At 41.1% G+C, this 24,900-nt stretch overlaps 1 protein-coding gene and 1 long non-coding RNA gene across 3 annotated transcripts; one reads left to right on the forward strand and one right to left on the reverse strand.

The window, feature by feature from the left end:
* Positions 1-1,255: 1,255 nt before the first annotated feature.
* On the reverse strand, positions 1,256-23,059 carry LOC310758013 (double-headed protease inhibitor, submandibular gland-like). Of its 2 annotated transcripts, none has more exons than XM_083603953.1 (8): positions 22,946-23,059; positions 21,962-21,996; positions 6,169-6,296; positions 5,292-5,340; positions 3,743-3,864; positions 3,155-3,209; positions 2,560-2,675; positions 1,256-1,400 (listed from the first exon to the last, which is right to left on the reverse strand). In XM_083603953.1, exons 1-8 carry the CDS (start codon positions 22,989-22,991, stop codon positions 1,355-1,357), a joined length of 597 nt encoding a protein of 198 aa, XP_083460079.1. In that variant the 5' UTR covers positions 22,992-23,059; the 3' UTR covers positions 1,256-1,354. The 2 variants fall into 2 exon arrangements, with proteins under 2 accessions (XP_083460079.1, XP_083460080.1); XM_083603954.1 differs by lacking the exons at positions 21,962-21,996; positions 22,946-23,059 and adding exons at positions 7,203-7,237; positions 7,805-7,930.
* Positions 10,038-11,857, forward strand: LOC310758034. The gene is made up of 2 exons (XR_014545627.1): positions 10,038-10,153; positions 11,658-11,857. It is a non-coding gene; the product is annotated as an uncharacterized lncRNA (long non-coding RNA).
* Positions 23,060-24,900: the final 1,841 nt, after the last annotated feature.

Here is a 24,900-nt window from a genome sequence, read left to right on the forward strand (position 1 = left end):
AGCAATGGAGGCTGGTCTATTCAGGAAAGCAGGGCACGGCCTCACCAACCTCAGTCTGCACTCACAGCCCCCATCTCCCCACCTTCTTACTTACAGTCAGCCCAGGGTTGTTATTATTATTATTTATTCAACTTATACAGCGCCCTATACCCAGAGGTCTCAGGGTGGTTCACAACAAGACCACAACATATAAAATCAAACCAAAAGCAATAACCCAATTAACCCCCCCCCAAAAAAACCACAGTCTGAAAGGGTGTTGGATGTCAATAAGCTCAAACAAAGGCCTGTTTAAAAAGGAACATTTTTGCCTGGCGCCTAAAGGTGTCTAAATGAAGGGGCCAGGCGAACTTCCCTGGAGAGAGCATTCCATGGACGGGGAGCCACCACAGAGAAGACAGCTGCTCACGCCGCCATGAGCCTCCGCGGGGTGACTTCTTGTCACCCCTGCAGGCACGGAACCAGGGTGTACCGCCCTCACCCCCACCCTGTTGCGACGCCACTGGTCTGAAATGCACACAGTACAGCTTAACCACAGGTTACTTTTCAAATCAGGTGGAAGCCTATTTCAAGAGAAAGAGCAGTATGTCTCAAGATATTACAGGATACATATGGATTGGACTAATGTCATGCATACTCAGCTTCACGCACCAGTCATGAAACATACTGGAGCCATAGTAAACAGTAATGTGTACACAGCCTCAATTTCCTGGGCAGAGAGAGACTTTCTGAAGTCTCTCTAAGAGCTGTATGGAATTGGGAATATAGAACTTCCTGTTACGTTGGTCTCAAGTTTTCCAGGCCAAATTGCCCACCCCAGTGCTATGTCTACCTCATGCTAGGCCTCATCCTACTATCCCAAATACATCATCGCCTTGTTTCTCTGAAGAAAAAGTCTCCCAAAAAGTATTTGTTCTATGTCTGTTGTCCACATTTGTTGTTCACATTTGCCTGGCAGTAACTCCTGAATTATTGTTCTCAACATCCATGGCCGTGTGTTATCTCTTTCTCTCCCTCTCTGCTTTCCCCCACTTGCTCAAATCTCCTGACATGTATGCTACTGTGAGTGACACTTTCTAGGAAAGAATAGAATATTACACTGGACAAAAATGCTTTTCTTCCTGAGGTTAAAGCCCTAAACCCTACACAGACCCTCAAATATACATGAGCCGGGTATTGAAAGAGAGAACAACCAAAATAGCAATACATTCCATGGGGCAAAACGAGACATTATAGGAGAGATCAGAACAATACATCGTTGCAGGTTAGAAATCTTTAATGGCAAATCAGACCTTATTTTGCAACATTTGTTATTAGAGTATAAGGCAAAGAGGTCTCTTGGAAATCTGTCAAGTTCTCAGCACATTCCAAAATGTTGGAGCAACAGAGCCCCTTTGCTCTTCCTGGAAAGAAAAGGGTAACATATATTGAAATTATTATTGTGGATAACTAGAATCATAAAACAAAGTTATATAAGGTTTTGGGGTTTTTTTTAAGAACAGCTCTTAGTTTGAGAAATGCAATGACTTGCATTCCATCTTATCCCCTAGAACTGCTTCCCACTATGCAAAAAAGGAACGTTTTGGTTCCTAATGTAAGCCACATTCACCACAGAAAATCAATCAGAATTCTGACTAGTAAAATCATCCCATTTAAATAAACACAACAGACATTGCAACTGGAACTGTCAATATAAGCAGCGTTGTTTCGGAATACCTTACTTCAGCAACATCTGCACTATGCAGAAGTGTACTTTGTTAAAGGTCCTGAGAAAACCCCTATTCCCTTCAGAGAGCTACAATTCCCAGTGAATTCCTTATTCCATGGAACTCTGGGAATTGTAGTTCTGTAAGGGGAATAGAGTTTCCTAACAACTCTCAGCTGCAAACAGCAGACTACACTTCCCAGGATTCCTTAGGAGAAACCACAGTTTAAAGTGGTATGGGTGATGTCATAGTTGCTTGACAGGAAAAAACTTCAAAGTATAGTCTGGATGGAAGCATGATTATGAGACCATATTTTTAACCCTTTCAACTGACAAAAGTGAATCAAGGAATCTGGATATGTGACTATATCCCAGCTCTGAAGAATTCTTGACATTGTTGTTACCGTTCTTGTTACCTTGCACATCTGAGTTGGTTACCCCAGCCCCTCTGGGAAGCTTCCAACAAAATGTAAAAACACAGTAAGGATATATGTAGGATGGCTTACTTCTCATCCTACCAAAACTTTCAGAGTGTCATCATAAGTAGATACAGAACAGCTTAGAGGTTTTGAATACAGTCATACCTTGGGTTACAACCACTTCAGGTTGCCTTTTTTCGGGTTACGGACGGCTGAAACTCGGAAGTACCAGAACGGGTTACTTCTGGGTTTTGGCGGTCGCGCATGCACAGAAGCACCAAATCACAACTCACGCGTGCGCAGACAAGGGTTGCGAACATGCATCCCACATGGATCACATTCACAACCTGAGCGGCACTGTATATCTTTCTCTTCTATCATGTTATCATCACTTTAGTTATTTTTCTATAAAAAAATAATTATTATTTCTATACGTACAGGGCATTAATGCAGAAATCACACTGGTTGCTATAGTTCTTTCCATCGGAACCGCAGTGAGGCATATAATTCAATGGGCACATGAGATCATTTGGGCTAAAGTTCTTACAATAGTCCTGCAAAAAGAGTGGCATTCTTAATCTGTCACCTGTTAAATAAAACTAAGTTCCACTTTACAAAAGAAGTAGTGATGTACCCATCAAACTTTTACATTTGCTCACCAGTTCAACATAACTTCTTTTTTAAAGTGCAATTTGTATTCAATTTTGTAAAGTCATACATATTTGCAACAAAAAAACAAAAACCAAAAAAATGAAGAAATAGGAAACACAACAGTCATAATTTCATATGCATTATATTATCTCAAATAAATATTTTGGTTCAAATGAAGCATGAGCTTTGTTATTTCAGTGTCCAATAAACTTTGCCCAAATCTGTCTAAACATACTAAGTTTATGCCTTCTTACACTCTTGATACCTTATAAAAAATTCCACAACTGCAAAAATGAAGGGTTTTTTTGCTTCCAATTCTGTTAAGAGAGGGATTGATACCTGCCACTCCCAATATTTAGAACAACACAGTCATGCTGTTTACCTGAATCTGAATACATTGACCTCCATACTTCACAGCCACATTCTTGTTGGATTCCCTGGGTAAGAAAGAGAGAAAAGTTGACAAATTCTTTCCTGTAGTTCACATTATTAAAACAAACTATGTTTAGCTCTTCAGAACTGCTACAGACAAAGCTTGACTGAGCTGGCTCTACAATTTGTATCCTTGAGCTCCTTCATCTGTTGCAGATCCTTTGTCCTCCTGCTACACAAAGTTATTGGGACTCCTATGATTCCGCTAACCAGAAATAAAATAGACTTGAAATAAAAATAGACTCTGTAGGTACATAAGGAACCAGTTTCACTTTATCTACAGCATGCAGGACTGGTTTCACATCCCTGATCAGTGTTGATGCTTATTGGATTGGATTGTGCCAATCATCATTTATCGTTCTCTAGATAACCGATCATTGGACTGTGAGGTTGGTCTCATGTAAGCCACTATGGAAGCTTGGAAAGAAGGTAGGGTGGCAAAGGACCAAATACAATAAATATAATGAGATATCATTATAAAGAATGATAGTCATTATCCGTTGCCTGGGGGGAAATGTTCAGTATCCACATTACTTACAGGTTTTGACGACAAAGATCACATTTACTGACATAAGTGTTGTCATCTGTTCCGCAGACTGGTTTAGCCATTTTGTGGCAGGCCATGAGTCCTTTCGCTTTCATGAATTCACTGCAATCCATCTATAAAATAAACATGTAGCATTTTATTGTACCCAGCAATCTTCCATATAATTACATCTGACATTCATTTTTCCAGTTTTGTTTTGTTTTTTTAAATTCTAAACATGGAAAAAGAAGCTATTTAGCTGTATTTTCTTCTCTGTATAAAGGCGGCTTGTGGTTGTCCCTAGAATCATAGGGGCAGGGGTTTTTTGGGGGGCAGGGGAAATCCAGGGCTAGAGCATCCTCAACCTGTCTGGCTTCTTCTTGAAGGCCTCCAGCCTTCCAGCCTTCTCAGTAATTCATTCATTGTTGCGCTGCCATTACCATCAAGTAGTTTCTTCCAATTTCCCACTAAAACCTATCTTCCTGTAACTTGAGCACATTCAGTCTAGTGCTGCCCTAGTTCTCTGGGGCAGCAAATTGTAAATGAGGCTTGATCCCATTATTCCCAGAAGCTAATAGCCATTTATTCTCAGGCCCATTTCAAGGTGCTGGTTTTAACCTATGAAGACTTATATAGCTCAGGGCCCTAATATGGTACACGTTATGGAACACCTTTCCCCATATTAGCCTGCCCATGCCCTGAGGTCAGCATCAAGACTCTTCTCTATGTGCCCCTCTGGCAGTTATCAGGAAGAGGGTGGCAACAGGGGTAAAACTAGGCTTTATTTCTCCCAAGTCAAAGACCCAGTTTGGCCAAAAGAAAAAACCCCAACCCCCCCCAAAAAACCCCATGCACATTTTGCACACCCACAGGCTGGGAGCCTCAGTGCTGCTCCTTTGGGGGCTTCACCCAGGGCAAAAAAAAATGGCTCCCCACACAAACACCGTAGCTATGGCTCTGGGTGGCAACTCGGGAGGCTCATGTTGCACAAGTACATTTCCTTTCCTCAACGTGTTTGGAGTGTTGTTTTTCTTTGTAGACGGGTGTGTGTGTGTGTGTGTGTGTGTGTGTCTGTTTCTGTCTTTGGTGGTTAAGGACTGAAGGGGTTGTCTTTATAGTCTGATTACCTTGTACAGTGGCACCTCAGTTTTTGAATGTCTCCAGTGACGAATGTTTTGGTTTTCGAATGCTGAAAACCTGGAAGTAAATGCTTCCGTTTCTGAACGTGCCTCAGAAGTCGAACAGCTTGCACTGAGGTACCATGTATTTTTCTCAATTTTCTCAATTAAATTTGGAGACCGCCCTCGGTTTTTGAACATTTCGAAACTCGAACTGTCTTCAGGAATGGATAACATTCAAAAAAGAGGTACCACTGTACCAGGAGTTGCTTTTAATTATTTCGTTTTGATATGTATTATATTTTGCAGTTATCTATAGATTATTTTGAGATGAAAAGTGATTCATAAGCTTAAGACATTTCAATTCCCTCCAAATCACACGACAATTTTGCCCGTTTGGTTCTGCAGGTTCAATTTCTCACCACAAAACTCTTTATACCTACCTTTGGACATTCTCCAACATGCTTCTTACCAACAAGTTTGTTTTTTTCCCTGAATAAGAGAAGAATTTAGGGAACGTTAGCAATCAATTTCCTGTATTCTGGGCTAATAATACTAATAATAAACATTGGTTGGCACTAATAGACCTTGCAAGTCACAGGCAAATGCCCCATTGAGCTAGTTCTGCTATGTACCCTGCTGACAGTCAAAGCGATGAAGTAAAATATATGTGGCATATGGATGGATAAATCCAGGGCTTTCTTCTTCAGTTCCTCATCTTTCCAGTCTTATGCTTAATTCACCCCATTTCCACATCTGTTTGAGTTTTTAAAAAACTAACTAAATAAAAAATCTTATGGAATTCCTTTTTGCGTGCATTTTATCCTAATACATTTTTGTATGCCATGTTGCCCAATGTGCATTTGTATATGTTATTTTTAGCAATATTCATATTTTTATGTACATTATTTTTAATATACAGATTTTTGTACATATGTTTTGAACAATATCTGTGTTTTGAATCACATATTTTTGGGGGATGTACAAATTAGCTGGAAGTACATTAAAATATGAACTGAATTGCAGAGAGTAGAGAGTAAGTTTAATGTCATGTTGTAAGCACACTGGATTTACACAGAGATCACTGAGGACTGAAGCCTAGCTGGTTACCTTGGCCCAGAAATAATCTCTCAGTCTCTGGCTAACCACAGGGGAATAGTGGTAAAATGGGAATGGTCCCATGTAAGACATGTCCCCATCTTGGAAGTGGGGTGGGATGGGAAAGGGACAGATAAAACAAATTGGATGAGACATCATTATAACTAATGGTAGCCACGGTCTGTTGCCCAGCAAAGAATCTTCTGCATCTGCGCTACTTACTGGTTATGGCGACACAGTTCACATTCATTGGCATAAGTGTTGCCATCTGTACCACAGATTGGAAAATACATCCTTGTGCAGCTTATTGGTCCGTTACCAGTTGCCTGGAGGTGTTGGCTGCAATCCAACTATAAAAAGAAAACAACAACAAACATTATATGTCTACACAACGGTTTTCCTTTATATAACTTTTCAATGCTTTCATCCCTTAAAGTTTATAACGGATACATAGGAGAAAAGAGGGTACCTTATGAATCTACTTTTCCTATTTACATTCCCCATTATTCACAAGGAAGAAGCATGCAGAAGACTGAACCAAGGAAAAATTGTTGAATAAATTTCTCAAGTGTGGACTTGCCTAGGGCATCATTGTACAAAAGGTACCATATAAAAACTGAAACTTGGAATATATAGAATAGCCAGACAATTCTGTGGTGGAATCTAGGCACATGTTTAAAAAAACGCAGTGAAAATGCTTTTTAAAAAAATGTTTTGAAAATATATTGAATTTGCCATAACTCACCATCACCATCTAGTATCACATTTGCATAATGCACTTTACAACACACTTAAAACGTTTTGTTGGCAGCTGTATAGCCGAGTCCTGTGTGTAAATAAAATGTCTTCCCTGTTCCAAAAGCAGTGTGAATGGGGGAGAGCAATGGATTGGTCTTGCTAGTGCATTTGAAGGACCTGGACCTTCCTCCTGCCCTTCCCCAACCCCAGCAATCACAAAAATGAAGCATTATTCAAAGAGAAGGTCTCACATCCCACTGAAATGAGTGGTCATATCACTGCTAATAACTGTGCTCTTCCACAGCTCTCCTTCACTATAATTGCACTGGAGAACTGCTGTGTGTGTGTTTATGTGTCTGCTTTGTTGTTGACAAGGAGCAGTGAGAACACCATCATTTCCCACTTACACTTGAGGAACACAATTCAAATTCTTCTCCATCTGCCAACTTGCAATTATAGTTTTATCTGTATTACGCAACCAACTGCAGAAGCTGTAAGGATAATACGGCATTACTCACCGTGTTTGCCTGAATGTCTTCGTCCCCGAAGACTCCTGAAAGGAGACCAAAAACACATGGATGCCATATCTGAGCTCTCAAAAATTCAGAAGGAAATCTCTAAAGAGATTAAGAGCTGCACAATGGCTTCAAAAGATTATAAACAGATGGGAGAATGATCAGCAGTTGGTATACTGAGCGTCAGCCATTTCATATGATGTGTGCCTCTAATCAGGTCTATAATATTTTTCCTGTTCTGGGAATGGGTAGATTTGTCCATGTTGCTTCTATTAAGAAGTGTGAATTAAGCAGGCGCACTTCAAAATGCAAACCAAACCAAACCTCTCTTCCATCCTTACTTATGGCCATACCTAGGGGATCACAGGACAGGGTCCCAGTACTTTTTATGGATTTGTAAGTAAGGGAATTTCAGTGGGACAGCTTAGCTTTCTTCTACCCTTTCATGGCAGGCTGCACCTGTCAAAATTCCCTCTTAAACTAAATATTTTCTTCCATATCAGGCCAGTCATCTGAGCAATATAGAAGACTTTTTCAGAATGTCAGCAGTAATACTCTCTCTCTGTCTCTCTCTGTCTCTCTCTCACTCTTTCTGCGTGACTCACCTGTGAAGCACCAAAGTGCCAGAGCAACAACCACAAATGCACCCATTCTTCACTGAGCACTGAATGCACCAATGTTCAGATGAGAAGATTGTCTTGTAGAGCAACTTTACCAGCAGGATATCAGATGGACACGTGCAAGCACCTCTATATATATGCACAGGAGTTTACTTTAGATTTCTTCATTGTGAAAGACTTGGCACTCTAAGGACAGTTTCATAACATAAGGAGTTGACATTCTGGGGGGATTCTTTCCACACCCAAAGGATCAGGACAGGATGAAGGCAGAAGGTAGAATGGTCCTCTCACCTAATTTACTGTTCATATTTGCTTTTCCTGCCACCAAGATAAGATGTACAGTTCCTTTATTTACTTTATCTTTTAAGAGAAAAGCAACTGGAGAGGGGCATTTGTTCTGAAGCCATTCATAAGTCTTTTCCCAATGAAATGAAATCTTCTGGGAGCAGGGAGAATTCACTGTTAGAAAAATGGTTTCTGAGGTAAACTTTTCTCTTTATCAGTGCAATGAGCACAACAGTGATAAGAACATATTGTCTAATCCTATTACAATCTTGGTTGCCAGGGCTGCTGATGTCTCCTCTCCTGCCCAAAGTTCAGCAAAGTATTACAGCTGACTAGAAGTTTTTATAAGGAGAAAGAAGAAAATTGAAATCGATGGTTAAAAGAACCAGGCTTTTGGTAAGAACTCTTTGCTCAGTTGTTGAAGGAATCCAGATATGAATGTGTATCCAAGGGTTGTATTCACAGAAGGATTTCCATGTGATCTATGGAACTTTCTCTCACCTTCCTCTTCCTCTGTGCCCCTCCAAAATCATCACTGGAAGGTGGGTTGAAACACAGAAAGAAGATTTTTGGATTTGGAGGGAATGGGAAAGGAGAGGAAATCCCGCAAACAGAAGTACTTGAGCTAATGGGACCACTTTGTTGAATACAACTCAGTCTCAATGATGGGCCATAGCTCCCTCATAGCAGAGGACTTGTTTTGAATGCCAGAGGTCCCCATTTCAATTCATGACATCTCCAGGTAGGAAAAGACTCTAGATTTAAACACACAAGAGGCATTGCCACACAAAGAGCACAGTACTGAGCTAGATGGACCAGCAGTATGACTGGATGAGGGAGCTTCCTAGCAAACGCAAGTAAGTGCTGCTTTTGTGAGGGAAAGACATTTTTCAAGCACTCAAAATGCATAGTAACACAGGAAGCTGCCTTACGCTCAGGGCCGGCCCACCCATGAGGCGAGCTGAGGTAGCTGCCTTGGGTGCAGGAAGCCTAAACGGTGGTGCTGCTAGTGGTGAAATGGTGGCAGTATCTCACAGATATCTCATGAGATCTCATGGAGCGCATTGTGAGATGTCCACAGCAGTTTTGGGACCACAGTAAGGGAGGCTTTGGTGAGGATGGCACTGAGGGTCCATAGCCTGTCAACTTTCTCCTCCTTAGGCTCAGTGTCGCCCTTTTAGAACTCAGCAGGAAGGATCAGTGGACCAGACTTAGTTGGCTTTGGCTGTCATTGGCTCTTTCTCTGCCTACTGCTGGTCTTCCTGTCTTCCGCCAAACACATTTGCCCCTTCTCCTCTGCAAAGCTACACCACTGCAGCAAAACTAACCCTTGCTCTTTCACATGTGGCTATCCTGAAAAGGCAAAGAGGCATGTGGTTTCACTCATTGTTCTCTGGGTCTACCTACCATTTCATCAATAGGACTTCAGTGAGTAGAAGCACCTGCCAGAGGCCTGATATAAAAAATACACTGAACCCACCATAGTGACCAAAGCTAGTTTTCTCATGTGAAGGAGCAGGAGAAAGGATAAGGAAATGTTGGAACTACGGAAGTGAGTGGCAGCTGGAAAGAAGGTGTCTGACAATAGTGGTTTGTTTGAGAATGTGTGAGAGAAAGGATTTGATATTTATGCTGATTGATTCTGGAAGCTGTTATGTTTTCTTTCAACAAAAAAGTACAGTTGCTCTAAGGATGCAGAAGCAGCTCTGCCTGAAATACAAGGGAATTACACAGCATATACAATGATGGAAAAATGAAGAGGAAACATATCTGAACTAACAGGTCAGAGTGCCAATTCTCCAGTGCCAAACAAAATAATATGATGCAAAGTAGTTTACAAATGTCACATTGGTCACTATGGAATTCCCGTTGCAGTCTAAATGTCAAGGAGCGAATAATTCAACAGTGTCATTTACTTTTTCTGCAGGAATATTGTTGTGGGTATCCCAAAGGAGCATGCACTAAGGAGCTTAATCCCCATTGTGGCTCTGATGGCATCACCTATGACAACAAGTGTATTTTCTGCAATGCATATATGTGAATATAAAGGTAAAGGTAAAGGTAAAGGTAAACCCCTGACCATAGGTCCAGTCGTAACCGACTCTGGGGTTGCGACGCTCATCTCGCTTTACTGGCTGAGGGAGCCATCGTACAGCTTCCGGGTCATGTGGCCAGCATGACTAAGCCGCTTCTGGCGAACAAGAGCAGCACACGGAAAAGCCATTTACCTTCCCGCCGGAGCGGTACCTATTTATCTACTTGCACTTTGATGTGCTTTCGAACTGCTAGATTGGCAGGAGCAGGGACCAAGCAACGGGAGCTCACCCCGTCGCGGGGATTCGAATCACCGACCTTCTGATCAGCATGTCCTAGGCTCTGTGGTTTAACCCTCAGCGCCACCCGCGTCCCATATGTGAGTATACATTTCACTTATAAAGTACAAATTTTGCATTAAAATGTGAACTAACCTGAAATCCCACCCCCACCTGGCACCGTGGTAGGTGAATAAGGCAAGTTAATTACTGCTGTATAACTTTGCTGCAGCACCACTTTGTAAAATATTCGCCTTTTAAAAATGTTATTTTATGTAAGTTTTTTTTTGTTTAAGTTGAGCTGAGACAGCAATTCCAAAATCCACATCAGGGCCACACCTGTATTAGGTCATTATTACCTTTGCAATAACTGTATTATTGCCCCACCAGGGATTTATTTATTTTTCTTATGGGCCAATATGTCTACCGTTAATATCTGTGAAAATGGAAGAAGGATTCATTGTAGCATTTCTTTCAAATATTTTACTAATTCTGGGCTGCCTCCAAAGTAGCTGTGCTCACCTTTTCAATTTGTACTTTATAGTACTTTACTATTTCAATTTGTACGTTATAGTACAAATCCCTGCTTTTAATAGTATATATTAACGGTAGACATATTGGCCCATAAGAAAAATAAATAAATCCCTAATGTGGATTTTGGAATTGCTAAGTCTCAACACAACTTAAACAAAAAAAATCTGACATAAAATGACATTTTAAAAAAGAGAATATTTTACAAAGTGGTGCTGCAGCAAAGATATACAGCAATAATTAACTTGCCTCATTCACCTATCATGGTGCCAGGTGGGGGCAGGATTTCAGATTAGTTCACATTTTAATGCAAAATTACCTGATTCACACTTCACAAACCAATACACAAAATGAAACAAAGCTATCCTTCAAATTCCACGTCTTTAACTTTTGTGATGCAGTTTTGCAGCTTTAAAAAACTGTGCAAAATTTTTTATATTAGAAAAACAATACAATCAAAGTTGGGGGAGGGAGTCTGCACAAAAATGTTGGCATTTTTTAATGAAAATGACAGATTGATTAAGTAATATGAGGCACTAGATTTAAGACTGCAGAAATAAGAAAATGACAGAAATCCAAACTGACATATTGATCCATCTCTACTCATCATTGTATTATTTCTGTTTATGGAGTAATGATGAAGCATGCATCTTTTGGATTATCTCACTGAGTTCCTGGTTTTGTTTTTCCTTCATCGGCGCAAGTGGAAGAGTACTGAGCCTGAGGCACCTTGGAAAATGCTAAAGACTAAGGAACATCTATGGAGGGAAATGTCCCTTTCTCTTCATGCCTCACTCATACCATCACCACAAAGAAATATATTCTTCCTTCTGCTTATACTCTGCTCTGCCAGCTAGTGAATATCTTGCAAGATCTTAATTTGATTAGTCAATAAATAAGCTAAGCAGCATTATCAGCCTTGTATTATTCTCTTGAGAATAACATCTCTCAGTATATTTATTTATGTTCTGCTTGTTTAGCCTATTATCTATTTTTTAAAAAATTAACCCCCCACTTTTCAGCACCACGCAGAAAAGTAATATATTTATGTAATTTGGGGGACAATATAATATTTGTAAGTTTGTTAATAATTACACACCAAGAGAAAGAGTAAAGCTAAACACTCAGCAGAATTTACTCAAGATAAATTTACTTCAGACTTAGATTGCCTGTCAATATGATTTGCACTCATGCATGCATGCATACACACACACACACACACACACACACACTCAACATCCCTGCTTGTAGAAAGCCTGCTTATTAGGGAGACATCTAAGGTAGACCCCTTCTAGTATGCACTGACCACTGATTCATTAGGGCAAATGGAGCCAACTTCAGCCTCCTTCCCCCTGACTGGCTTCTTACTTACAACCACCCAGCAGATGTGATTGGCTCCAAATCCATCAATTGTTGGTTTCCCTGTTTTCTGCTCTACCAGTCCCAATGGGCACCAGTTCCTACTGCTGGCCTGCTACCTATGAGCAGGAAGCATTCTTCATGAGAAGACACTGATGATGGTAGGCTTTCCCCTTTGAATGGGGGTTGGACCCAATCACATATAAAGTTGGGACAGTATAGTGTGTTTGTGTCTAATTTTAAGAGACCACACAGATAGAACCCATTCACACACACACATATTTGTTTAGCACACAAAATCTTCCCCCTCATGTTACTATTGGATTAGGAAACCTTCAGATTTTGATGTAGGTGTTTAAAAACTATCCACATCAGCACAGCCCCAGGAGATTGCTATCAATATGGCAGATGTACCCAGCTTATTAGCCAACAGACTTGGGGGAAAGGCTGGCTTATAAAGCGAAGCTCCCACTCTCTTCTGGTTGGTGGTTAACCCACCAGGTGGACCTCCCCCCTCCCCCTCCCTTCAGGAGCTGCAAACACTCCTGAGTCATCTTGGAACTGGGAGGGGTGAGATAAAATGTGTCCCCCTGAGCTACCTGCCGGAACAACATTTTTGGAACACTTTCCATGTGCACCAGGGGGACTTTCCAACTTTTATTGCTAAAGTTACTGCCTATCATTGTGTAGCCAAAATGGCAGCACACATACACAACCAGCAGATTTGGGGGCATCCTGAGGTTTTCAGAAGTACAGAGCATCTGAGGTGGAGGGGAACCCCCTAAGGTGAAGACAAATGGCCCAAGCATCCCAGTGAGCAATGGACGCTGGTCTATTTGGGAAAGCAGGGCACGGCCTCACCAACCTCAGTCTGCACTCACAGCCCCCATCTTCCCACCTTCTTACTTACAGTCGGCCCAGGTGTCAGGAGGTTGTGCAGGTGCCAGGCCCTGTGACTGGTAGGGTCTCACAGGACTGGGGCCTTCTTGAGTTTGGCCTGGAAGGGCAAGGCACGGCTGCACAGGTGAGGCTTGACAGAAGACTCGTAGCACCTGGTGGCAAGGGCCAGGAGGGGTATATAAGACCAGCAGTTCCCTCTGGCTCTTTGCCACAGCAACACGCTTCCTACCTAGCTGTGCTTCGGCTTCCTGACTCCTGGTATCCTCAATCTTGGAGCCTTGGCTTCCTGACTCCTGCTTTCCTGACCCTCAGACTCTCGGCTTCCTGACTCCTGGCTTCCTGACCCCTGGACTGCTGACCTTGGACTGCTGATTCCTGCTTCCCGACCTCTACCCCGGTCCCGACGTACCAAGACAGGACTCTGACTGCCTGTAACCCAGACCGTGACACCAGGATTGCTATTATTATTATTTATTCAACTTATACACCACCCTATATCTGGAGGTCACAGGGCGGTTTACAACAAGACCACAACATATAAAATCAAACTAAAAGCAATAACCCAATAACCCCACCCCCACACAAGTACCACATTCAAAAAGGGTGTTGGATGTCAATAAGATCAACCAAAGGCTTGGTTAAAAAGGAACGTTTTTGCCCAGTGCCTAAAGGTGAGATGTGGACACCAATGGAAGCACCTCATGCATTGCTTTTATATGGGACTGGAATGCCCAGAGAGAACTTATGGGAAAGAGTATAAGAAAGAGATAAGGCTGTTGATCTTCACACACACACACACACACACACACACACATATATATGGGGGAAGGGAGCGGAGATGGGGAACGGAAAATATGCATTTTATAACATTTAGGCTAGGTATTAGTTAGTGGCTTGCAATGCAGTGAGGTCGTTTCTTCCTGCTGCATTTCAAGTCACAATTTTATGTTGCTGTACACACCAGAGAGGGGGAGGGGATACACATTAGTTGTTTGGTTTCCTCACAACAGAAACTCTCCCCTAAACTCCTATTCAGTGAAGCTGTCACCTGGACATGCAATGTATGTCTGAAATGCACACATTTCAGCTTAACCACAGCTTGCTTTTCAAATCAGGTGGAAGCCTATTTCAAGGGAAAGAGCAGTATGTCTCAAGATATTACAGGATACATATGGATTGGACTAATGTCATGCATACTCAGCTTCACACACCAGTTATGAAGAATACTAGAGCCATACTAAATAGTAATGTGTACACAGCCTCAATTTCCTGGACAGAGAGAGACTTTCTGAGGTCTCTCTAAGAGCTGTATGGAATTGGGAATATAGAACTTCCTGTTACGTTGGTCTCAAGTTTTCCAGGCCAAATTGCCCACCCCAGTGCTACGTCTACCTCAAGCTAGGCCTCATCCTACTATCCCAAATACATCACCATCTTGTTTCTCTGAAGAAACAGTCTCCCAAAAAGTATTTGTTCTATGTCTGTTGTCCAACCTGCCTTCACATTTGCCTGGCAGTAACTCCTGAATTATTTTTCTAAACGTCCATGGCCATGTGTTATCTCTCTTTCTCTCCCTCTCTCCTTTCCCCCACTTGCTCAAATCTCCTGACATGTATGCTACTGTGAGTGACACTTTCTCGGAAAGGATAGAATATCACACTGGACAAAAATGCTTTTCTTCCTGAGATTAAAGCCCTAAACCCTACACAGACCCTCAAATATACATGAGCCTGGTATTGAATGAGAGAACAACCAAAATAACAATACATTCCATGGTGCAAAACGAGACATTATAGGAGAGATCAAAACAATACATGGTTGCAGGTAAGACATCTTTAATGGCAAATCAGAACTTCTTTTGCAACATTTGCTACTAGAGTATAAGGCAAAGAGGTCTCTTGGAAATCTGTCAAGTTCTCAGCACATTCCCAAATGTTGGAGCGACAGAGCCCCTTTGCTCTTCCTGGAAAGAAAAAGGTAACATATATTGAAATTATTACTGTGGGTAACTGGAATCGTAAAACAAAGTTATATAAATTTTCTTTTCTATTTTAAGAGCAGCTCTTAGTTTGAGAAACACAATAACTTGCATTCCATCTTGTCCCCTAGAACTGCAAGGGAACATTTTGGTTCCTAATGTAAGCCATTTTCACCACAGAAAATCAGTCAGAATTCTGACTAGTAAAATCTTCCCATTGAAATAAACACAACAGACATTGCAAGTGGAACTGTCAATATGAGCAGCGTTGTTTCGGAATACCTTACTTCAGCAACATCTGCACTGTGCAGCAGCGTACTTTGTTAAAGGTCCCTTCAGACAGCTACAATTCCCAGAGAATTCCTTATTCCATGGAACTCTGGGAATTGTAGTTCTGTAAGGGGAATAGAGTTTCCTAACAACTCTCAGCTGCAAACAACAGACTACACTTCCCAGGATTCCTTAGGAGAAACCATAGTTTAAAGTGGTATGTATAGTCTGGGTGATGCCATAGTTGCTTGGCAAATCATGGGTCGATCAGTAACACAGACACCATATTTTTGTGAGAGTTTACAAATTAGGAAAAAACTTCAAAGTATAGTCTGGATCAGGGTCAGCAAACTTTCTCAGCAGGGGGCCCTCAGACCTTGTGGGGTGCTGGACTATATTTTGGAGAAAAAAATGAACGAATTCCTATGCCCCACAAATAACCCAGAGATGCATATTAAATAAAAGGGCACATTCTACTCATGTAAACCACACTGATTCCCGGACCATCCGTGGGCTGGATTTAGAAGGTGATTGGGCCGGATCCGGCCCCTGGGCCTGAGTTTGCCTACCCATGGTCTGGATGGAAGCATGATTATGAGACCATATTTTTATGCCTTTCAACTGACAAAAGTGAATCAAGGAATTTGAATATGTGACTGTATCCCAGCTCTGGAGAATCGCTGTTGTTGTCGTCGTTACCTCACACATCTGAGTGGGTTGCCCCAGCCACTCTGGGCAGCTTCCAACAAAATATAAAAACACAGTAAGGATATATGTATAGTGACTTACTTCTCATCCTACCAAAACATTCCCAGTGTCATCGTAAGTAGATACGGAACAGTTTGGAGGTTTTGAATATATCTTTCTCTTCTATCATGTTATCATCACTTTAATTTGTTTTATAAAAAGAAATAATTATTTCTATACGTACCGGACATTAAAGCAGAAATTACACTGGTTGCCATAGACCATTCCATCAGAACCACAGTGAGGCATAAATTCCAGGGTGCAGTATGGTTTATCTGGGCCAAAGTCCTTGCAATAGTCCTGCAAAAAGAGTGGCATTCTAAATCTGTCACCCTGTTAAATAAAACTAAGTTCCACTTTACCAAAGAAATAGTGATGTATGTAGAGATGTTCTCTTTATGTGCCAGTATAGTAAAACACTGGTTCTTTTCTGTGGCATTCTGGGAAACTTTTCCTAGCTACTTTCTTAAGCTTCTGAACCTTAAAATCTTCCTCTGCTTCTCTCTCTCATAGACACCTGTGTAAAGATGTGCCAGGCACACACACAAATTCCATTCTTTGCATTCCACTCTTTTTTCACTCAGGTCACATTAAGTTTACAATGATCTGTTTTCCTTCAGTGTATAATTAATTAGTTGTTCTGTTTTCCTTCAGTGTATAATTAATTGTTTGTTTTTATATTCTGATCATAACATTAGTAATTGATTTAGACATAATATAACCAATCATAAATCTAGGTGGATTAAAAGCTTAGATACTTGTCTAAGGTCCATTAGCAAAAGACCCTTTGAAGAATTGGAGATTAATGGATTTTGGGTAACCCCTCCTTATACCTATGTTAACCAATAAGGAACTAGCCTCTTTGTTTGTATTTTAACCAATCAGCCACTAACATATGAGTGGCCATGCTTTTGTAAGATTCAATAAAAAGAGAGACACAGATGAGTTTCAGGCACGCACGCACTCTCTCTCAAGAGGCAGCCTTGGAGCTCAGCTGGGGATCTCAAAAACACCATCCACTTGTTTGCCTTGATTCGAACGCAACTCAACATCTGGTGACCCCGACGTGATTTCGACGAAGTAAGGTACCAGGTCCCTTGCAGAGCTAGGAAAACCTCATACTTAATCCGACTGGAAAAAAGTCTCAGCGCGCTATTTCATAAGTATGGGAGGGAATCTGACGAAAGGTCAGAAAGCTCACGCAAATGAATTATTTAAATTAGTCAAGCAAAAGGGGGATGGTGTTCAAATTTCCTTAAAAGAAATTGAACAAATGTTAATGGAAATAACATTCCAATGTCCATTTTACGCAGACAAAGGGTCTCTGGACATAGAGACCTGGCAAAAAATTGGAAAAACGCTTTTTTCTGAGCCAAGGGCTCCGATCGATTGCTTGCTTACTTGGCAAAAATGTGCAAATGCTATTGGTAAATTAGGATTGTCGTCTTCCTTACTCTCTACACCCCTTGCTTCATCACCTGATCCTCCCCCGTACCCACAAATCTTGCCTCCTTTGACTTCACCCCCCTCCTTTCCCTCTCAGCTCGAAGCAGCTCCGTGTCAGATTAATACAATCCCCCTCTCTCCCCCTTCTCTGCCTGCAGAAGCTGCATCTCAGCCTGCTGTTCTTTCCTCTCTCCCCCCTTTGCATTCTGTTGTTCCAAATGTTTCTGGGGTTGTCCGTGCAGGAATTTCTGAAGCCAGGCAGGAAGGTCTTTTATCTTTAGAAGAGCAGTCTGCATGGTCTGGGGAAATGCCGTCACTTTTCCCTTTCACTTATCAGCCTATCCCAGGGACAGCACAGCAACAGGTATTTCATGATAAGCTTCCATATTCCATAATGAAGGAATTCAGGAAGGCTATCTCTGACTCAGGTCTTAAATCTTCATATGTTAATGGAATGTTGGAATGTATTTCAACTTCTTATGTCATGTGTCCTAATGATTGGAAAGATCTTATGCATATGATTTTATCCCCTGCACAATATGTGGTTTTTGAAAATGAATTTAAACATAGTGCGATAGCTCTGGCTGATCCAATGCATACAGCAAGTCAAATTTTTGGATCTGCCCCATTCGATAGCTTGGCTGCACAAGCATTATTGTCAGCTTCGCATTTCAGCCGCACTGCGACCTGTGTCCAGCGCGCCATTCGTAAAGTCCCTGTCTCAGGGCAGCCTCTGAACTCCTTTGTAAATGTTAAGCAGCAACACTCAGAGCCTTACCATCAATTTATTGATAGATTAAAAGAATCAATCTCTAGACAGATAGATAATGAAACAGCTCAGAATGAGTTGATGAAAAAATTAGCCTTTGAGAATGCTAATACTGATTCTAAGAAGGTGTTACAATCTGTCATAAGTCGTTCAAAATATAGTCTTGCAGATATGATACAATCATGTACAGAAATAGGGAGTCAATCTCATGCTATGTCTTTACTTGCCACTGCAATCCAAACTAATAGCAGGCCAACAGGTAATTGTTTCAATTGCAAGCGCCCTGGGCATTTTGCTAAGCAGTGCAGGGCGCCTGGCGGAGGTGCGAATAAAAATACTACTGCAAATACTACTACCAGACCTTCAAAAAAATGTCCAAAGTGTGGAAAAGGGTATCATTGGGCAAATCAATGTAGGTCTCAGGGAAACTCCTTAGGGGCCCAACTCTCAGGCCCGGAAAATTAGAGAGTTCCCCACCCTTAGTTTCTGCTGTTGCAAAAGTTTCTAAAATTGTGCCTTTTGAATTTGCTATTGATTTGATCAATCAAGAGGCCAAAGGCACTGCTTTGCCTGGTGAAATTGTGATCATGCCTAGTCAAATGGCAGGTCCACTCCCTTCTACAGTCACAGGTTTAATTTTGCCTAAATTTTCTGCGGCAAAACAAGGAATCCAGGTTATTCCAGGTGTTTTACATCATGATTATGTGGGCACCATTATGATACAATTTTGGAGCCATATGCCAATGCAGTTAACTAAGGGTGAGTCTTGGGCACAATTGGTAATGCTTCCTTCTCCACCTAATGTCGTATCAGCTATTGATAATAATTTGTGCGAGCTCTCTTCTTCTATTCCCCCACAGCTTTTGGCTGTGACACAGAGAATTGGACGACAAAAACTTCTTCGTAAGTATAAAATCAATGGAAAAATTATAGAAGGTTTGATTGACACAGGTGCTGACGTTTCTGTCATTTCCAGTAATTGTTGGGACCCCACATGGCCCTTAGAATCTGCTCCTACAGTGTGGGGTGTGGGTGGTAACCAGACTTCTTGTAAAAGCGCACAGTGGTTACCTGTCTCTCTGCCAGACAGCTCTGAAATTATTGCATATATTCAGCCCTGCGTGCTAAACATCCACCTCAATTTGTGGGGAAGAGATTTATTGCAACAATTAAATGCTACCATCCAATTAAATGAGTAAGCATGCTCTTCCCCTCAGCTGGAAATCTACTAACCCTGTATGGATAGAGCAATGGCCTCTTACTGGGGAACGATTAATTGCCTTAAAACAATTGGTCAATCAGCAATTACTGGCTGACCATATTGAACCTTCAGTTAGTCCTTATAATACTCCAGTCATTTCGATGTCGTGGGTTTTGGTCATGTCCTGGCTACACGTTTAATTATATTCCTGCAAACATTAGCCACGGTACACCTTGCTGTTTAAGCCGCTTGTCTATCATATTGCCTGAAAAGCATCATCTATTTCACAATCGATATAGTCGCAATATTGAATTGTCTGATGATTGTGATGACCTTGTCTCTCTTCCCAGTAGGACTGAATATATCTCTTTAGCTGTTTCTCTCTTAGGTGTTCCAGGATTGGCTGCACGTAATAGCAGAAATATTAACTCTCTAGCTTGTTCTGCAGCAAAAGCCCTGAATTTTACTTCTCAAGCACTTCACCTTCTCAACACAGAGCAAGCTGAACTTCACAATGGTTTATTCAAAAACAGAGCTGCCATCGACTACCTTCTTATGCTTCATCATTATGGCTGTGAGCAAGTCGCAGATATGTGCTGTTTTAACATCACTGACAATTCCAAAGCCGTTCAACGTCAAATTTCTCATTTGCAAAATCTTACCCATCATATTAAACAGGACATTGGGTTCTCTGGTTTCTGGGATTCTATTTTTCAGTGGTTCACTGGCTGGTTGCCTAATTTAACTTGGCTTCGTAGTCTTTTTTATTATGCCATAATAATTGTATGTATATTAATTTTGTTCTTTTGCTTCCTCCAATGCATTCCTAGCCTTACAAATCTTTTTTCTCGCCTTTTCTCTCCACCTCAGCCACCTAGTGCTCTCCTCGCTGACTATTATTCGAAATGGCAACGCCAATAATAAACAAAAAGGGGAAATGTGGGTAGAATTATTTTGGGATTTACTGGCAAACCAATAATCCTGAAAGTACTTAGGCCCCAACCACCCTCGCAGTATTATTTTGGGATTCGATGGCAAACCACTGATCCCAAAGCACTGCTGCTTTATTTTGCTTCCAACAAGTTGCCTTATTTCGCAAATAAGAAAAAAAAGGAGGAGATGTAGAGATGTTCTCTTTATGTGCCAGTATAGTAAAACACTGGTTCTTTTCTGTGGCATTCTGGGAAACTTTTCCTAGCTACTTTCTTAAGCTTCTGAACCTTAAAATCTTCCTCTGCTTCTCTCTCTCATAGACACCTGTGTAAAGATGTGCCAGGCACACACACAAATTCCATTCTTTGCATTCCACTCTTTTTTCACTCAGGTCACATTAAGTTTACAATGATCTGTTTTCCTTCAGTGTATAATTAATTAGTTGTTCTGTTTTCCTTCAGTGTATAATTAATTGTTTGTTTTTATATTCTGATCATAACATTAGTAATTGATTTAGACATAATATAACCAATCATAAATCTAGGTGGATTAAAAGCTTAGATACTTGTCTAAGGTCCATTAGCAAAAGACCCTTTGAAGAATTGGAGATTAATGGATTTTGGGTAACCCCTCCTTATACCTATGTTAACCAATAAGGAACTAGCCTCTTTGTTTGTATTTTAACCAATCAGCCACTAACATATGAGTGGCCATGCTTTTGTAAGATTCAATAAAAAGAGAGACACAGATGAGTTTCAGGCACGCACGCACTCTCTCTCAAGAGGCAGCCTTGGAGCTCAGCTGGGGATCTCAAAAACACCATCCACTTGTTTGCCTTGATTCGAACGCAACTCAACAGATGTACCCACCAAACTTTTAAATTTGCTCACCAGTTCAACATAACTTCTTTTTTAAAGTGCAATTTGTATTCAATTTTGTAGAGTCATACATATTTGCAACAAAGAAACAAAAACCAAAAAAATGAAGAAATAGGAAATACAACAGTCATAATTTCATATGCATTATATTATCTCAAATAAGTATTTTGGTTCATGTGAAGCATGTGCTTTGTTATGTCAGTATTCAATAGACTTTACCCAATTCTGTCTAAACATACTAAGTTTATGCCTTCTTTCACTCTTGATACCCACTGAAATGAGTGGTCATATCACTGCTAAGAACTGTGCTCTTCCACAGCTCTCCTTCACTATAATTGCACTGGAGAACTGCTGTGTGTGTGTTTATGTGTCTGCTTTGTCGTTGACAAGGAGCAGTGAGAACACCATCATTTCCCACTTACACTTGAGGAACACAATTCAAATTCTTCTCCATCTGCCAACTTGCAATTACAGTTTTATCTGTATTACGCAACCAACTGCAGAAGCTGTAAGGATAATACGGCATTACTCACCGTGTTTGCCTGAATGTCTTCATCCCCGAAGACTCCTGAAAGGAGACCAAAAACACATGGATGCCATATCTGAGCTCTCAAAAATTCAGAAGGAAATCTCTAAAGAGATTAAGAGCTGCACAATGGCTTCAAAAGATTATAAACAGATGGGAGAATAATCAGCAGTTGGTATACTGAGCGCCAGCCATTTCATATGATTATAAATGTGTGCCTCTAATCAGGTCTATAATATTTTTCCTGTTCTGGGGATGGGTAGATTTGTCCATGTTGCTTCTATTAAGAAGTGTGAATTAAGCAGGCGCACTTCAAAATGCAAACCAAACCAAACCTCTCTTCCATCCTTACTTATGGCCATACCTAGGGGATCACAGGACAGGGTCCCTGAAATATACTCAGAGTCGCAAAGTGATTTCATGCTCTTTATTCAGCTCATAGTGGTGAGGAGGAATGAATGAAAGTCCCCTCAAGGTATCTGCTTTATATACATTATTTACACAATGGGCTGCACATGATTGGCTAATTCCGGAATTCTACTGTAAGCCAATCAGGTTGTGGATTCACTCCTATCTGGAGCATGATTGGGTGGTTCCTGCCAACCAATCATACTGCTGCATTGTTCTAGGACCAATCAGACTGCTGCATTCTGAATCCTATTGTTCTAGGACCAATCAGACTGCTGCCTTTTGGATCCTATTGTTCTAGGACCAATCAGACTGCTGCAGTTTGGATCCTATTCAACTCAGTACATAACAGTCCCAGTACTTTTTATGGATTTGTAAGTAAGGGAATTTCAGTGGGACAGCTTAGCTTTCTTCTACCCTTTCATGGCAGGCTGCACCTGCCAAAATTCCCTCTTAAATTAAATATTTTCTTCCATATCAGGCCAGTCATCTGAGCAATATAGAAGACTTTTTCAGAATGTCAGCATTAATACTCTCTCTCTGTCTCTCTCTGTCTATCTCTCACTCTTTCTGCGTGACTCACCTGTGAAGCACCAAAGTGCCAGAGCAACAACCACAGATGCACCCATTCTTCACTGAGCACTGAATGCACCAATGTTCAGATGAGAAGATTGTCTTGTAGAGCAACTTTACCAGCAGGATATCAGATGGACACGTGCAAGCACCTCTATATATATGCACAGGAGTTTACTTTAGATTTCTTCATTGTGAAAGACTTGGCACTCTAAGGACAGTTACATAAAGACTCTCCTCCCTGCAAGAGAGGGGAGTGGTTGTGGGCGGGAGCCGAGCACCGCCCCTAGCAGGGGGCATTAGCCCCCTGCCTCCACCTCACCTGGCTGGCGCCCACGCTCCCTTGGCAGGCATCCAACCAGGTGCCTGGGAGGGGGGCGTGTTCAGCGGCCTTTTGCTGCGGCGCCAGCCTCTCCCCGGCCTCATTCTTCATCGTCTCGCCAAAATTACCTGATTCACACTTCACAAACCAATACACAAACTGAAACAAAGCTATCCTTCAAATTCCACGTCTTTAACTTTTGTGATGCAGTTTTGCAGCTTTAAAAAACTGCAAAATTTTTTATATTAGAAAAACAATACAATCAAAGTTGGGGGGGAGTCTGCACAAAAATGTTGGCATTTTTTAATGAAAATGACAGATTGATTAAGTAATATGAGGCACTAGATTTAAGACTTCAGAAATAAGAAAATGACAGAAACCCAAACTGACATATTGATCCATCTCTACTCATCATTGTATTATTTCTGTTTATGGAGTAAACAGAATCTACCATTCAATCTACCATTTCCTTTTACATGCCTTTTTATTTCACAGGAGGAGGAAGGAACATATGAATCATTAGACCAAATAGCATTGATAGGACAAAATTATCCAGTGTGGCTTTTTTTTACTGAAAAGCACAGGCATCCTGATTTCTTGACATTAGTATATTTTCTGACAATCTAATTCAAGCCTGTTTTTATTTATTACTTGCGTATATTATAAAAAAAGTAAAGTGTACCAGGAATAAAACTTACACCTTGGGCCTTTGCTGTTGTTTACATATTGTTTCCCAATGCTGCACATGGGGAAATGTCTATCACATTCTTCATATGTGCAAAGCAAACATTTTGCACCCCACACAGATTGGGTTGGTGTGGGATGCAGTTCTGTGCGCTTACACAGAGAGCTCTTAATGCCCACCCCCAAATTCTCTCTTTATGTAGTAATGGCAACCTCCAGCACATTCGTACCCCTAATGTCCATGTTTGATGTATTGACAAGTTGAGTTTTCAAACTTCTACAATGTGGAAGGCATAAATGTTTGGTCATAATGAATCACACTATTATCCACCATCAGTAATGCATTTGATTTGGATAGCTATTTAGCTGTATTTTCTTCAGTGTATTAAGGGGGCTTGTGGCTGTCCTTAGAATCATTGGGGGGTTTTTTTGGGGGGGGGTAATCCAGGACTAAGGCATCCTCAACAAATGATGGTCTAGCTTCTGCTTTAAGGCCTCAAGCCTACCACCCTTCTCAGTAATTTATTCATTGTTCAACTGCTATGACCACCAAGTAGTTTCTTCCAATTTCCCACTAAAACCTATCCTCCGATAACTTGAGCACATTCAATCTAGTTTTGCCCTAGTTCTCTGGGGCAGCAAAGAACAATATTTACTTCTATGCCACAGTCCTTCAAGGATCTGGAGTGCTATCACATCCCTCATCATCTCCAAGCTAAACCTATCAAGTATTCTTTCCATTTGTCCTTCTAGGACCTGTTTTCCATAGTGCTGATGTTCTTAATTGCCACCCTCTGAACCTGTACCAATTGAGTTACATCATTCTTAAAATGCAAACACAGTATTCCAGATGAGGTCTATGTGGAACTGGCAAAGCTAACAGCGAAAATAACAGATCAAAATGATGGACAATTTATGGTAAGGTTACCAGATTTTTTTCAATGAATCTGGGGACACTT

This window comes from Podarcis filfolensis (genome assembly GCF_964270895.1).
Source record: "Podarcis filfolensis genome assembly, chromosome: 2".
NCBI lineage: Eukaryota > Metazoa > Chordata > Lepidosauria > Squamata > Lacertidae > Podarcis > Podarcis filfolensis.

What these genes read in the sequence shown, in the direction of transcription:
- LOC310758013 (XM_083603953.1), bottom strand. Translation starts at nt 22,991, where the DNA reads ATGGGTGCATCTGTGGTTGTTGCTCTGGCACTTTGGTGCTTCACAG. An exon ending in ATGTTGGAGAATGTCCAAAG is followed by an intron (nt 3,865 to 5,291) that starts GTAGGTATAAAG and finishes TTTATTTTATAG; the next exon opens with ATGGATTGCAGTGAATTCAT. An exon ending in GTCAATGTATTCAGATTCAG is followed by an intron (nt 2,676 to 3,154) that starts GTAAACAGCATG and finishes CTCTTTTTGCAG; the next exon opens with GACTATTGTAAGAACTTTAG.